General features: G+C 41.4%; 2 protein-coding genes across 3 annotated transcripts in view; one reads left to right on the top strand and one right to left on the bottom strand.

Moving 5' to 3' along the window:
• Positions 1-5,527, top strand: part of DCLK2 (doublecortin like kinase 2) — a 208,358-nt gene extending 202,831 nt beyond the window's left edge. For both annotated transcript variants that reach the window (XM_036763855.1, XM_036763854.1), the window contains one exon: positions 1,228-5,527. In XM_036763855.1, coding sequence (XP_036619750.1) covers positions 1,228-1,458 — 231 coding nt within the window. In that variant the 3' untranslated portion in view covers positions 1,459-5,527. The remainder of the gene's footprint in view (positions 1-1,227) is intronic.
• Positions 5,528-8,305: 2,778 nt separating this feature from the next.
• Positions 8,306-14,391, bottom strand: part of LRBA (LPS responsive beige-like anchor protein) — an 820,489-nt gene continuing 814,403 nt past the window's right edge. The window contains exons 55-56 of the mRNA XM_036763368.1: positions 10,562-10,713; positions 8,306-9,794 (exon numbers count right to left, since the gene is read on the bottom strand). Of these exons, the coding sequence (XP_036619263.1) occupies positions 9,704-9,794; positions 10,562-10,713 (243 nt within the window). The 3' untranslated portion in view covers positions 8,306-9,703. The remainder of the gene's footprint in view (positions 9,795-10,561; positions 10,714-14,391) is intronic.

The following is a 14,391-nucleotide window of genomic DNA, read 5'->3' as shown; positions in this document are numbered from 1 at the left end:
AGTGGGTACAGTATTCTCCTGGTTCTGCTCCCCTCACTCAGCATCAGTTCATGTAAGTCCTTCCAAATATTTCTTAAGTTTGCCTGGCCCTCATTTCTTATAACAGTAGTATTCCATTACATTCATATTAGGTGAATCTTTTAAGTGCCACCTTGCACGTGCTCGTAGAGTAGGGAGAAATCTGAGGACCAGTGGCTGTTAACAGCCCAGATTTCCTAGCCTGTAGTGTATCACTGGAGGACTGGCCAAAACACACAGAAACAAGGGCATAGGGGAAAAGGTAGAACAGATCTGACAGATCCCTCCTCCAGAGTCAATGCTGCGGCTGGCTCTCCTTGAGGTCACTGAGAATTCTGCAAAGCCTCATTTGGGGAAAAAACGTCCCAGCCTGATTAGCAGGGCCACCAGAGATCTCTTGAAAGGTCTTAGCAGAGATCAGCTTATTTTACAGGGTGCCGACTGGGAGAGACCCTGGAGATCCCAGAGGCTGGCCCTCTTATTTTTCAGATGACGAACCTCAAAGAGGAGCAGTGGGGCCCAAAGTCCCCCCCTGTTTCTTTGCCTCTCAATCCAGCCCTTCACTGCCAGTCTGTGGGATGGTCTGTGGTGGCAGTCTCTCACTGAGGAGAATGCTTCCATATTTGGTCACTTGGCCCCAGAGCAGCCCTTCACAACCCTGGGAGTGTTCTTTTCTATGATCAAGAAATCCTTTTCCTTAAGTGAGGGGAAAATGAGCATTGCAGGGTTCTGGAAAATCTGTGAATCTGCTAGGAACACTTGAAAGAAAACAGTTCTGCTTGCTGCTGGGAGTGCTCTCGGGGGGATGGGGCAATGGGTGGGAGGTGCAGAGATGGAGGAAAAGCTATTTCCATGTAGTGAGAAATGAAGTGGTAAGCTTGCACTGGGCGTGTCAGGATCTCAGGTTCCCCCTACTGCCCTGGCCCAAAAAGAAGGCAGGCCTTCTCTGCTGGTGTGTTGGGTTCACAGCACACACCAAGTGTGTTAGAGCAGAATTCTGTTGGCTTGACCTGGTTCCTAAAGTAGGGTGACCTTGAGGTATTTTCCCTTTGAGTTTCTACTGGGGAGAAAAGCCCAGTGTCCTTTCTCCTGGTCTGTTCTTGAGTCTAGTGCATGCTCCCGTGTGGTGTTTGGTATTTTTAACTGTGATACTAATTAATGTGGGTGATGGGTTTAACCTTACTGTTCCTATGCTGCTTACCCCTACAGAACACAGCTCTAGATAAAGAGGGTCAGATTTTCTGCAGCAAGCACTGTCAAGATGCCAGCAGAGCTGGGATGGAGCAAACCTCTCCCATTCCTTCTCCTGCCAAGGAGCCTCCCATGCCTGAGTCTGCAGACCGCCATCCCTTTGCTTCTCTGGAGACACCTACCTCCCCTAACCCTCCTGCAGCAGCCAGTGGTGAACATGCTGGGTCCTGGCGGCGCCTTCGTGACTGACACCCGGCCAGACCGATTGCAGCACACAGGGATGTGGGAAAGCCCAGTCTCTCCCCTCTCCCTTCCCTTTCCTTGTCGTGGCCTGTTTTTAAGTTTGTCACTGGGGAATCAGGAGCCTATTGTTGGGGAGCACCATGGCTGGTGAGAAACTTTGGAGCTCTGGCATCTGCCTTGAGCATGCTGTGGGATAGACTTTGGACAAACACTTTGGAGCTCTTTTTTTAAACATCAACTTTTCTGTTGAATGGGCACTTCAACGGTCTCCCCTTATCCCTTCCCATCATCAAAACTTGGAACTTTGTCAAGCACTAATTGCATTTTTAAAATAGAAGCCCTTTGGATGGACTAAGATACTTTCGTTTCTTTGAACATAAAGAACTCTGCTGGGCAGAAGAATTTTTCTCTCAAAGAGGCAAAACCTTGTCATTTGTCCCTTAGCTCATTGGCACAGGCCAGTGTCCTGTCAGAGTGGAGAGACTCATTGTGCAGGGCAGAAAAGGTAAGCGCCCAAGAGAGGGAGGAGAAATACGGTCTTTGGACCCAACCCTCCAAGATCTGGACTTAGAGAAGAGGTGACAGTAACAACACCCATTTGTTGCATTGCTTGTGAAAACACTGGCTATTTATTTTTTCAAAGATTAGGGGGAAATGGTGTTTCTTTCCTATATGTTCTGAAGCTTTCCTTTCATTCTGCTCTTCAAAAGTCCCATCTCCCAGGCGCTATTAGAAAATAACAATTTCATATTACTTTGGTCTTTTGAATGGCAGGCTTGCCTGCCTCCTGCCTGATGAGCTGGATTTGGGGTTGTTTGCCCTTCTACAGGAAGTGGAGCTCAGCTGCTTGAAGAGGGGACAGATGTTTTCTTCCACCATCTTGCTTCTTGTGCCCAGCGGGTGCTGGCAAGCACTGAGATGAGGGACCTTGAACGTCCTGCAGCCTGAATGCCCTCAGAGGAAAGTGTTCCCAATGCTTCACACTCTGGATAGTGTGGGAAAGGAGACTTTGCCTTCCTTTCTCCTACTTTGCTCATCTCAGTTATGTATCCGCTGACTTGGTTTACCTGCTCATCTTTCACAAGCGAGGCCCGTTTGATTCATTCTGGCTTGATGTTAAGAGCTTGCAGTGTTAACAGACCCACAATAAACTTTTTCTTGATGAGAAAACAATCATTGGTTGGAGGGAGGGAAGAGCCAAAGTAATTATTCTAAGGACTCTCGGACACATTACTTTGTTTCTATCAGGGTTGGCTTTGAGGCAGTTTTAGCAGAAGCCAGAATCCCTTTGGACTAGATCATGGATTGAGGAGGGCTTGCACCTTGAGAAATCATGTGGGGATGTCTCCACATCTTAGGGACAGCTAATGGTGGGAAGGGAGAAGGTATTTTTAGAACTTTATCCGTGGGCCTTTCAAAGACATCACAGACAGAAGGTACAATCTGAATAGTCAAAGCCTGTGACCCAGATAGTTTTAGAAGAAACTGCGTATGGTTGAAAGATTACAAAATTTCATTTAGAATTTACTAAGTTTAGAGAGGGATGTACCATATTGAAAACCCAAACATGAGCTGAACGTGTTATCCACATGTTCTTGGCCAGGTGAGAAGAAAGATGATAGGTTGTCTCATCCAGTAACAGGGCAGCCTCGGCTAATTTGGTATCTCAGTCACAAGTTCTGATGCTGATTTGCTTTGGGTAATTTATGCCATTCCTTTTTCCATTTCTGTGAAAGGAAGGTAAAAGTTATTTGTTTTGTGCTAAAGGCTAGTTAGTGATCAGACAGAAAGAGAGGTGCGTTGCAGGGAAAGGTAAGAAGCAACCACCCAAAAGCAGCCTAGGGTTTGCCAAACTCACCTGGTTTCTTATTGGAATGGGGGATGCCATGGGCATCCAGTATTCTGATTTGAGTATGGCATTTGACCAAATGTTTCATGACATCCTTTTGATTGAGGGGACAAAGTATGGCTTGGATCATAGTACTGATAAGCGGGTCCCCATGAATGGTTTGGTGCCATCCTGGCAAAGCCCATAGGACTGCATCTGAACTCCTTGTTACCAGTGATTCATATGAAGACATGCAAAGCCTGTTGTTTAAATCTGCGGGGCATAGGAAACTGGGCTGGACAGCAAATGAGTGTTTTCTCTAGCGAGCCGGATGGGGCTTCACACGCCCCTTCATTTTACAGATGAGGAAACCAAGGCTCATGGAGATTAAGTGATTTGCCTAAGGTCATATGGATAGGAAGTATCAGAGATGGGATCTGAAGATGACAATCAAGCTCCAAAATAATGTTGATAGACTGGAATAATGGGGTCATATGAACAAGGTAAAATTTAACGGGGGTGGGGAGGGTTCGTGTAATGTCTTACATTTAATTTTTTGAAAATCAGATGTACAGATACAGAATGAGAAGGATCTAGACTGAGAAACAGTTTGTGTCAAAAATCAAGCAGTCGTAACATGTAATATGCAAAACAAACCCCAAAACCCAGTTTAATCTTTGGTTCTATTAATAGGAATATGGTCGTATATCATTCTATTGTCCTTCGGTCAGACCATGCCTGGAGTGTTGGGCTCTGTTCTGGGCACCACATATTAATAGGGAATGTTTGTGAGAATGTCCTTCTAGGGGGAGGACAATCAGGGTGTTTGGCTTACTTAAAAGCAAGCCACTCAAACAGTGGCTTGGAGGACCTGGGGACTGAAGAGAATCAAAGAGAAGTGATGTTAAGGGGAAGACGTAGTCTATTCAGCTTTTTGAAGTAATGTAATGTTGAAAAAAATTAGATTTATTGGGTGTGGTTCCAGAGTGTAGAGGCAGATAAGCACCCAGATTTTGGTCAAGCACAAGGAAGAACTCATCCCTGCTCATTAAAATTGTAGTAGTACAGTCTGCCTTGGGATGTTTACTACGTTGGCCTCCTACCAACGGAGGTTCTAAAGAAGAGGCTGGTTGGATGACCATTTGTCAGAGATGTTCTAGAGGGGATTAGTGGAGAGGGTGGAAGGTTCAAGTCCTTTCCAACTTTTGAGATTCCAAGACATCCAGACCTTTGAACAAACACCCATTAAACATGGTCCAGTTTATAATCTTGCAGGTGGTTCAGAATCCAGAGGTGTGGCCTTTTCTTTCTCTGCTTATTCTAACACGTCCTGGCATGATTTCCATGTGAGTTATTTCATTAGTGTGTTGGAAGAATCTGCCATGGCAAACCTCTTTAGTGAGTGAGTCTTCATGGCTCATTCTTACCCTTGTGGTTTCTTGTGGTTATAAGGAAAAGAAAACTTAAGGGTGAAAACTGGGTAATGAAGGTCTTTAATTATCGGTCAATTTCCCCTTGGATGAAAAGCAAACTTGGGATGAGCAATAAGGCAAAGTAGTTTTCCCATGATGGGTCTGGTTTGTTTTAAGTTTAAGGACTGAACAGCTGTGTATAGGGAAGGAAAAAGGGGAAGGAAACACAACAGAATCAGAAGGCACAAGGCAGCCATTTTTTCTTGATCTGCATCTGAGGGATGACTATTGACAATTTGTTTTCTTTAAAGGAATAAATATGCCACTGTAAGATCTGATTTCTCATATTGTAGTCCTAGGCCACAGTGACTTGAAAACATTGGCAGGAGTCAGGCATCTCCTAATTTGTGCGCTAATCTGTTCCCTCCTGGTGCAAAACCACACCCCTCTTTCTCCTATTTAGGAGAGAAGAAACAAATACAGCCTTTGTTCTTTGAGACTTGGGCCTGAGGGCTCTTTGTGCACTTCCTTTGAATGTCATCTAGGCTAGGGGCTAACCCAAGGTGTTACTAATAGTGCTGTCCATGATTCTGGACACCTAGGAAATCTGTCATATGATCAGTTTTAATCTTGCTGCAAGAAAAATTCAAATGCTGATTTTTTTTTTCCCTAGTGAACCAAGAAGAAATAGGAAAGCAGGAATGTTTTTCTCCTGTTCAAGGCACATTTTCCGTTCTGGGGTATTTACATTTGATATTTCCCAAACTAATTTCCCATGTACCTGCCACCTATGAAGCATAAACAACAAGAAGTGGAATAAATGCTAGAAAACGGGGATCTATCTTTGTAATCAAGTGATGAACATGAGGATGCTTCGGCCATTATTTGAAGGAGAGGAAGTGCTGTATAGACATGGTGTATGGTTTTTAATGTGTTTAAATAGGCTTAGTATAAGGATATTCACATATCTATCTTTTGGTGTGTTTGATGTCTGTAAGTATAGGTGGGTCTGCTGTTTGGTAAACTGCAATAGAATGGGGGGGTTCTTAATCTTTTGTGTGGATCTTGGACCCCTTTGGCAGTGTGGGCCCTTTTTTAGAATAATGTTTCTAACTGCATAAAATAAAACATGTAGGATTGCAAAGGAAACAAATTATATTGAAATATAATTTTTTTTTTCCTCATCGAAGTTCATGGATCATTCCTGAAATCAGTCCATGGCCCCCAGGTTAAGAATTCCTAACAGAAGCTATCCACTGATGCTGCTATTACCCCACCCCACTGGGAAATCATTAAATTGCATACATCTACCATATGCATATAAATATGTACATACATCCACCTCTCTGTGAAGTAAAGAGGAGTGTCCTGAGTGTATACTGGAAGAATTACAGTTTCTGAATTTGTAAGGAGTCTGGATTAATCCTGAAGGACTGACTACACGATTAAAATGCAGCATATTATACAGAGGACTTTAGACAAGAACAGCAAGAAATCTTTGACTGAATTAAAAATTACTCACGTGTTAGAAGAACCTATGCCAAAGATAAAGCACAGTGGCAAAATATTGGGGAAACCATGCCACTTGGTAAGGAAATTGATTGCCAAGGAAAAGGAACAGCATGGCCCAAACAGTCCACTTTCCTAGGGGAAGTATAGTGTTGAGAAAAAATGCAGAGGGACGGAATGGCTCACCAGTGCAGACTCCAAAGCCACAGACTGATAAATCAGTTTTTAAAAACTTGCTTGTGATTCTTGTCTTGCATAATTCTTATGCTTTCTAGAAATCATAACAAAAAAAAGATTGTGGAAGTGTCAACCAAAATCAAAGAAATACCTCCCAGCTAGGAAGAGAATTGGTGGATGTACTTCTGGAACAGCAGCTGTTCTTTTTTCAGTGGACCTATAAACGGGGTGGAGGGCAGTGCTAATTATTACTGGGAGCAAAAGAGTATGATGATTTAAAAGGATAAAGGGCCATTTGACGAAGTTGATCTCTGCTAAATATAGCGAAAATATCTAATGAAAAATCTCTACTCTGATTTCATATCCTTCTGGATAGAAACTACTTTGATTTCATAATTAAATTACTGTTCAATGAAGCAGACTGTGGCGATCCATCCTATCTTCCATCTGCACTCACTAATATTCTTTTTATTAGAAAATCCAAAGTTGAATAGTTTGCTGGGAAGGGCAAGGAGAGAAAGATGGGAGTTCAAATGCGGCCTGTTATTCCATGGGGGTTTATTGTAAACATTACTTGTGTGAATGAGTATCATTTGGGGTCATAATACACATGGTGTGTGACCACTTGGGCCCTGAGATGACGAGACAAGCTTACGAGATGGAAATATCATCCCTTGCTTTTTTATCATGCCCTAGAGTTGAGTTGCAATCCATACAGGAGCTGACCTGGATGAAAGGTGTTGACTGTCCTATAGACATGTCTGGTATTTTTAATAAGTAGGTTGATCCTTAGCATTTTCACACACTGATTTCTCTTGTGTAGAATTGGCTTGTGGTATTCATTCTTCCTGTTGTCCCCAATGGAAAACAAAAGCTCATTTCCCTACATGGGCCATCATGGAAATATATTCCTACCAACCCTTGTGTATGTGTCCATTGCTTAGCGTTTCCTCTGATAACCTGGTTTCTGAAACCACATGCTTTCTCCCTGGCTATGCTTCTTAAAACAGCAGAACTTCAGGCTTGGTGTAGTTACATTTAAATGAAGAGAAACATGATTAGAAATTCTTGTTGCCATTTATGCCTTACCAACAAGCCCCAGGTCACTGTCACTGCCGATTAGTTTCTTTAGGCAACAGTCTCTTTCTTATTTCATCACAGTGGCACCTCTACCCAGATTTTAAAAATGTTTAAATTCTTGCTTGCATTTGAGGGTTCAAAATGAGTATTTTTGACATAAAGAATGGGCTGAAGTTCAATGAAATAAACAAATGGCAAATTCTTCTAAAACATGGTTCTAAGCAGAAATCAGTTTGCAGTGATAAGAGTCATGTTATTTCTTTGAAGGTTTATTTTACTTGTGTAAATAGCTTTGATAACTGTGAGAAGATGATTTGAAAAAACCGAGATGGCCCTGATTATTAAGGCTAATCTGTTTTTACCAACTATGCCTTAAGGTACTTTATATGTGCCTTTAAAAAAAGTTGTCTGGCAAGTCTTTAGCATGTAAGTTAACTTTTGCTTCTGCTATTATTCTAAATATCATAATTGTGATATGCTGAGCTGAAATAATCTTCTAGTTAGTAGCAATTAGGTTGGGTTTATTTGTGATATCTTTATAAAACTCTTTACTGATATTGTTTTAGAAAACAAGGATGCAAATGTCTCATTTGGGAAAGACCCCTTAAGATTAGTCATTCACAAATAAGATGAGTCACTACAGGATTCATTTAGGGAAATCTGTTTCCTATAGGTTTGTGCTCACACTTAAGAAACTGTCAGAGTTTAGCTATAGTTCCTTTAGTTCAGTTGAACAAATATTAATTTAGTGCCTACTACGTGCAAAGCTCTTTTAAAAGGTAAGTGTGTCATGGTATTTAAAAGTAGCTGCAAAGGTGGTGGAATAGTAAAGACATCCTTTCCGATATTTCAATTACAAATTCTATTTTATTCAGTTCTTCACTCAAATTGTTTTCTCATTCCAAATCTTTGCTTTAGAGAATAGCTGAATGTTTAGAAAAATGAGACCTACTTCAGTAGGCAAGAGAAATAGATATGGAATGTCAGTTTCCACTCAAAGATCACCACATACAAAGAAATTATTTATGCAATACAGACTTACAAAACGATACAGTCCTTTTCACAAATATGTTCACAGAATTCTGCACAGCAATCTGGTAGAAAAGTAGAATCAATTATGCAACACCAAAATAACTTATTATTCCTTAGTATAAATCACGGTTCATTTCCTAAGGGGATGTAGAGAAAATTTAATGACATAGTTGAACTGGATGCAAATAGGAAGTAAAAAGTGTGTTGCCAAGTGCAGCACATGAGCAGATCACTCTGCGCTCTATAATTATGGAGAGGCTTCTGTTCTAAAACATGGGGAGGAGGGGATAGAAAAGCAGCTTGCAAACCTGGAGCTTCTGCACAGGGAAGAGGAAGAGGCTTGGACCCCTGGTCAGCCTCAGTGCTTTCACGGTCAAAACAGCAGAAGTGCTTTGGTACCTGCATTTAATTCCAAAGTAGAAGAGATTGCTAGCCTATGGAAATTTCCATCTTCCCAGTTTGGTGTGCTCTAAAAGATTTCAGGTAAAAATGAGAAGTATGCCACACCTGCTACATATCCAACAATGACCCTAGTCAGAGCTGATTTCCTGCTCTTGACCACACAGCAAAACAAAAGCTTTGAAAAGCCACCCCCCCAAAACCTAATTGCCTAGGCCTAGAAACATGCTTGAACATCAAGGGGAATGATTCATCATCAAATTTTAAATTACAGTCATCATAATTTAAACATTACTATTTAAATTCCAGAAACTTCAGTGCTCAAGAAATACAATTATTTGGAAAATAACAAGACACAAAGTCTGGTACAGGTAGCACAGATTAAAATCCCCACACCCCAGCATTATAACCCATTTCCCCATTGTTAAAATCATATTTTTCAAGATTACAGATAAAGCTTTAAAATGGGGAAATGTGTTTCTTCATAATATAGTCTATGATAGTGGCTTAACTCACTTTATCGTAGTTTTCTTTCTATAATGGGTGAAAATAGACTTCTAATTATGACTAAAAATATAGATTTTGTAACTAGAGAACCCAGCAGCCAGTTTTCTGCTTCTCTGCCCTTCCCCCAAAAAAGTCAAGCAAAGTCTACAAAAATAGCAATTAACTTTAAAAAATATTTTGCTGTTTGAGCAAATTTAAGTTACATTCAGGTGGGATAGCTATTTAGAAGAGAACAATGCTACGGCAGGACATTGCTTTCTATGTTTGAAGTCTTGTCGCCAATGCTAGTTCAATTTGATCTTCGTTTTCAGTATCGGGTTTGGTATTCATGATGCCATCGGTTAAAGTCATTGTAGAAAAGCACTATGCTCCCAGATGCCATGCCCGTCATGATGCACCTGGGAAAAGTACCAACATGGAGTTAGGCTCTGAATCCTCCAGTGTTTTTTGCTCAGTTTATTGGCACTTGTCAAAATGAACCATTTGGCCCATGGTCACACAGAGAGTAAGCGTCAGAGCTAGGACTTGAGTCCAGGTTCTCTGACTCCTGGTCAACCCAAATAACCTTTCAGTAATGCTGAGCCCCAAGAAAATTATTTGCTTAGAACCGGGGAAGCACAGCATTCCTTTCCCATTCACTGCCAGGAAGGAATAACCAAGGGTACTGGAATTGAGGAGTCTGACCTAATTCTAAAAAAGAAAATGGCTTCCTTGCTGAAAAGCCCCTTGCCCCCATCTCATCAGAATAACCATTTCAGCTCCATGTGGGATGACTCAGCTTTTCTTTGTACATACGATCTGGTTTTAGTTCCTCAGAAACTGTTTGACAAGCCAGTGGAAGAGATCATGATGGGTCCTAGATGGAGCCATAAAGTGACTTAGTTGACGGTACAAAAGGTAATGAAACAAATTGCCCAACTGAAGCCACCAAAAGGCAAAGTGATCTGTTTTGTGGCCATTGCTTAAGTCTTGCTTGCTTCTAAAGGCTCAGCCTCCCACTAGAGCTGTTAATGTACATCAGTGAAGGAAACTCACTCTACTTTCTATGCTGTCCTTTGGAGACCAAATAATGGACCAACATTAACTGCGCAAATTTGAATAACGTAACAATTCAACTTACCAGAATTAGTTTAACAGTAATGTTTATTAATATGTAAAATTTTACCTCTGATCATAAGACAAGGCCATGGACCGAATTCCAGCATCACACCCTGGGTAAGCAAAGAGTTGTTTGAGGTCGCACACCTGCCACACCATGACAACTCCATTGTCTCCTCCTGTGAGCAAGTACTGGCCATCTCGGCTTAGCTGGATTGCCTGATGTAACATTATGAATATAAATATATGAAGTACAACTCCAGTCTCATCTTCAGATTAATGATAATAAAAGCTAGCATTTATATAGATAGCATCTATGTTCCAGGCATTATTCTAAGCACTTTACAAATGTCTGGGAGATACCTGCTATGTTATCCCTATTTTACAGATAAGAAAACAGGCAGACAGAGGTTGACCCAGGGTCATGCAGCTATTACTGTCTGAGTCCAGATATGAATTCAAGTCTTCCTGACTCCAGGTCCAGCGCTCTATCCACTGTGCAACCTAGTTGCCTAATATGACTCATCTGTAAAATTTCTTCCATTATGAAACATTGTAGAATTGATAATTTGGAGCACGTTAGATTTGAAGATACCTTAGAGACTGGCTAGTCCAACTCTTTCATATTACTGATGAGGAAATTAAGCCCCAGAGGTGAAATGACTTGGCCAAGGTTCCAGAGGGAGTCTGGCAGATCCTTGATGAGGTTATAGAAAGCTTTTTCAAAAGTCCACAACTCCTAACAAACAGTTATGTGTAGGACTTCCCAGCCTCTTATTTAAAAATTGGAGATAGGGAAATGTTGGCGGTGCAGTGTTTTAAATGTGCTTTTTTCTCAGGAGGAAGGGGTAGTAAGGAATCTCGATTCTAAGAGCAGTACTTGAGAGTCTCTTTTGGGATCGATGGGTTCTGGAGATACAAAGACAAATTACACAGGACTGGTTCTCAAGGAGCTTCTAGTCTACTGGGATGATACATATACAGAGATGTCAACAAGATAACGGGGGCAGCTAGGCAGCTCAGTGGATAAAAAGCTGGGCCAGAAGTTAGGAAGACCAGAATTCAAATCCAGCCTCAGACACTTACTAGCTGTGGGATCCTGGGCAAGTCACTTAACTTCTGTCTGTCTTAATCCACTGGAGCAGGAAATGGCAAACCACTCCAGTATCTTTGCCAAGAAAACCCCATGAATAGCATGGGAGTGCTATGGTCTATGGGGTCACGCAGAGTAGGATGTGACTGACTGAACAACAACATAAGATAGTGTTAGGAGAGATGGTATCTGAGCTAACCCTTAAAGGAAGCTAGGTTGGGACGAGAAGAGATGAAGTGCATCTCAGGTATAGGGTGTGCGAAGTCATTAGAGACAGAAGATGGAATGATGATGTCAGCAAACAGCCAATATCCAGTTTGTACTTGACTAGAAATCGAACGTGGAATCAGGCTGTGGCAAGCTTAAAAGGCCAGGAAAAGGCATATTTTTTTTTATCCTTGAGATAACAGGGAAGCCCTGAAGATTTCTGGGAAGAGTATGGAAGATGAAGACCAGTAAGAAGGCTATTCAACAATCCAGACAAGAGGTGATGAGGGCCTCAACTAGGGTAATGGCCTTATGAGTGCAGAAGGGAATGGATGGAGAGATGTATCAAAAGGGAAGAGACCAGCTAAAGGGGAGGGGGGAGAAGAAAGTTGTTTTGGATATGTCAGAGATGGGGCACTGTAGTGTTTAGGAGGCAGATTAGAGTTGGATATATAGAAAAGAGTCAAATGCTTAGAGGCAATTAGGAGAGGATGGGTTCACAAAGAGAGTCCTAATGAGCCTTGGAGAACACCCTTACATAGAAAGCAGAAGAATGATGGCTCATCTAGCAGAGGAAAGTGAGTGAGTGGTTTCAACAGTTAGGAAGAGACCCCAAACAGGAGAAGCACCTGGCCATGAGGGACAACCTGTAGAGAGATGGAAGCTGTGCTGAAAGGGGCTGAGAAGTAAGGAAGTGAAGGTGAGGAGGGTGCAAGCTCTAGGCTGGGATAGGTGAAGAGAAGGTGTTTAAGATGTTCTTTATCAAAGGTTGGTGCAAAGGAGGAGAAAATGAGGGATAATGAGCTCTTTGCTCTGGCTAGAGAAGAACGCTTTCAGCACACCTTCCACACAGGCTCATAAGCTGACTTTGTTTCCCAGACTTGTTTGCCTATTGAGGTATTGAAACTGACCTTTTAGTAGAATCTTGAGTTCCCTCAACTGAAAAGGACTCTAAAATGAAATCCCAGAGTGTTCCTGAGAGTAGGGACTCTTCCTTAGTCCTGCCTGGCAAAGTTCAAAGCCCTGAGTGGATGCCAGAGCTCTGAATGCTGGCCCTGCCCCAACTGGGTGGCCATGTAAAAGGACTAATCATAATACTTCCCCCCACTTTCCCCCTACTTCCCTCAAAGCCATCCTTTCTAATGCTGTTATTTCTTTAAATAATCTTATAACAGGCTGGCAATAGGGCATCTCAGATTTGGTATTTGCACACCCTGAGGAGGGATGAAAAATTGCATTCATGATGTACAGTTGTTAATTTGAGCCTCCAATTAAATACGTGACATAGCATAAAATTTCCCAACATTAAAAAACAAACAAACCCATGTTCCTCCTTTGGAGCATATAGTATATATGCCTCAAACAACCCAGACTATGAGGTTTACTATGGTTATAAGAAAGAAAACAGTGGAAAAAACATCTATAGTCTGCCCTTTGAAAAAACTAAATTTGGTACAAAGACTGGTAGTTTTTTTTAAATTACTGAACCATGTTCTCAAAAAAATTCTATTACAAATAATAGTAAGAGAGATGAAGGACTGCTAGGTAAAGAGTGTATCCTCTTGCCACATCTCTTAAACAAAATGCAAATAATAAAATTTTTTCATTGGAAATAAAATAAATATCCTTTTCCTTCATCTTGCAAATGGCAATCTCCTCTTTGGAAATTGGAATGAGGACCGTGACAAATAATTATTTGCTACACCTATAAAATTCTGCTGATGAAAATCCATTAACCTTCTGGTTGTGGTTCACATGAGTTTTATACTTGGGGCTTTTTATTAGAGAAATGCTATATTAAAAGATAAATTAAAACCATTAATCTTTAACCCTTTGATCTATCTAAGTATCTTAGTGATTTGGGTCAAATAAATGGGTTTTCAAGACCCTAAGTTTCTCCATATTATTTCTATAAGTTATATGCTTGTAAAGGAGGAAAAAAATACTAGTTAGGGTGTTCTTGTTTTGTTTTTCTTTTCCCAAAAAGCCATCACAATTTCTTTGATGGCTGATCATCTCTGTTCAGGTACTTCAAAGGGCGAGGGACCAAATGAAAGTTGTAGCACTGTGAGAGTCAAAGATTCTCCCCTAAATGAGCAACTAATACAGTATTTACACCTTACTGAACACGACCAACTCAGAATTTTAAGTGGGGTCCCCAGTGTAGTTTCACCCACAGAAAGCCCAGGCACTCTGGATAAATATTACAGCTAGTCTGGTTCTCAAGAAGGCACTGCTGCTTCTAATGGTGAGCTGTCACCATTATGGCTACGGCAGTCTGCTGGGGACTTCCACGTTTCAAAACACAGTCTCAGGAAAGAAAAATAAACGAGTTCCTGTGGGTGAAATAGTGGATAGCCTCTGTTTTGGATAAAACAACTTTACTGATCTGTGCAGGCTGCCTCCTTAAATTTAAGTTATTCATTAAGACATCTAAACATTGCACAGTTGATGTACTGTGATATGCTATTAACCAAAGTGACACAGAGCAATACAGCATTTAAAATAAAAACAGGTGGGAAGCGCTGATTAGCCCAGCTTCCCCAGGGTATGTTTCCTAGTTCCCAGCTCATGACTAATTTGCTTCCTTGGTCCCC

Source organism: Trichosurus vulpecula, chromosome 6 (assembly GCF_011100635.1).
Source record: "Trichosurus vulpecula isolate mTriVul1 chromosome 6, mTriVul1.pri, whole genome shotgun sequence".
Classification (NCBI taxonomy): domain Eukaryota; kingdom Metazoa; phylum Chordata; class Mammalia; order Diprotodontia; family Phalangeridae; genus Trichosurus; species Trichosurus vulpecula.
Note: the sequence above shows the minus strand (reverse complement) of the source record. Positions and strands in the feature narration are given on the sequence as shown.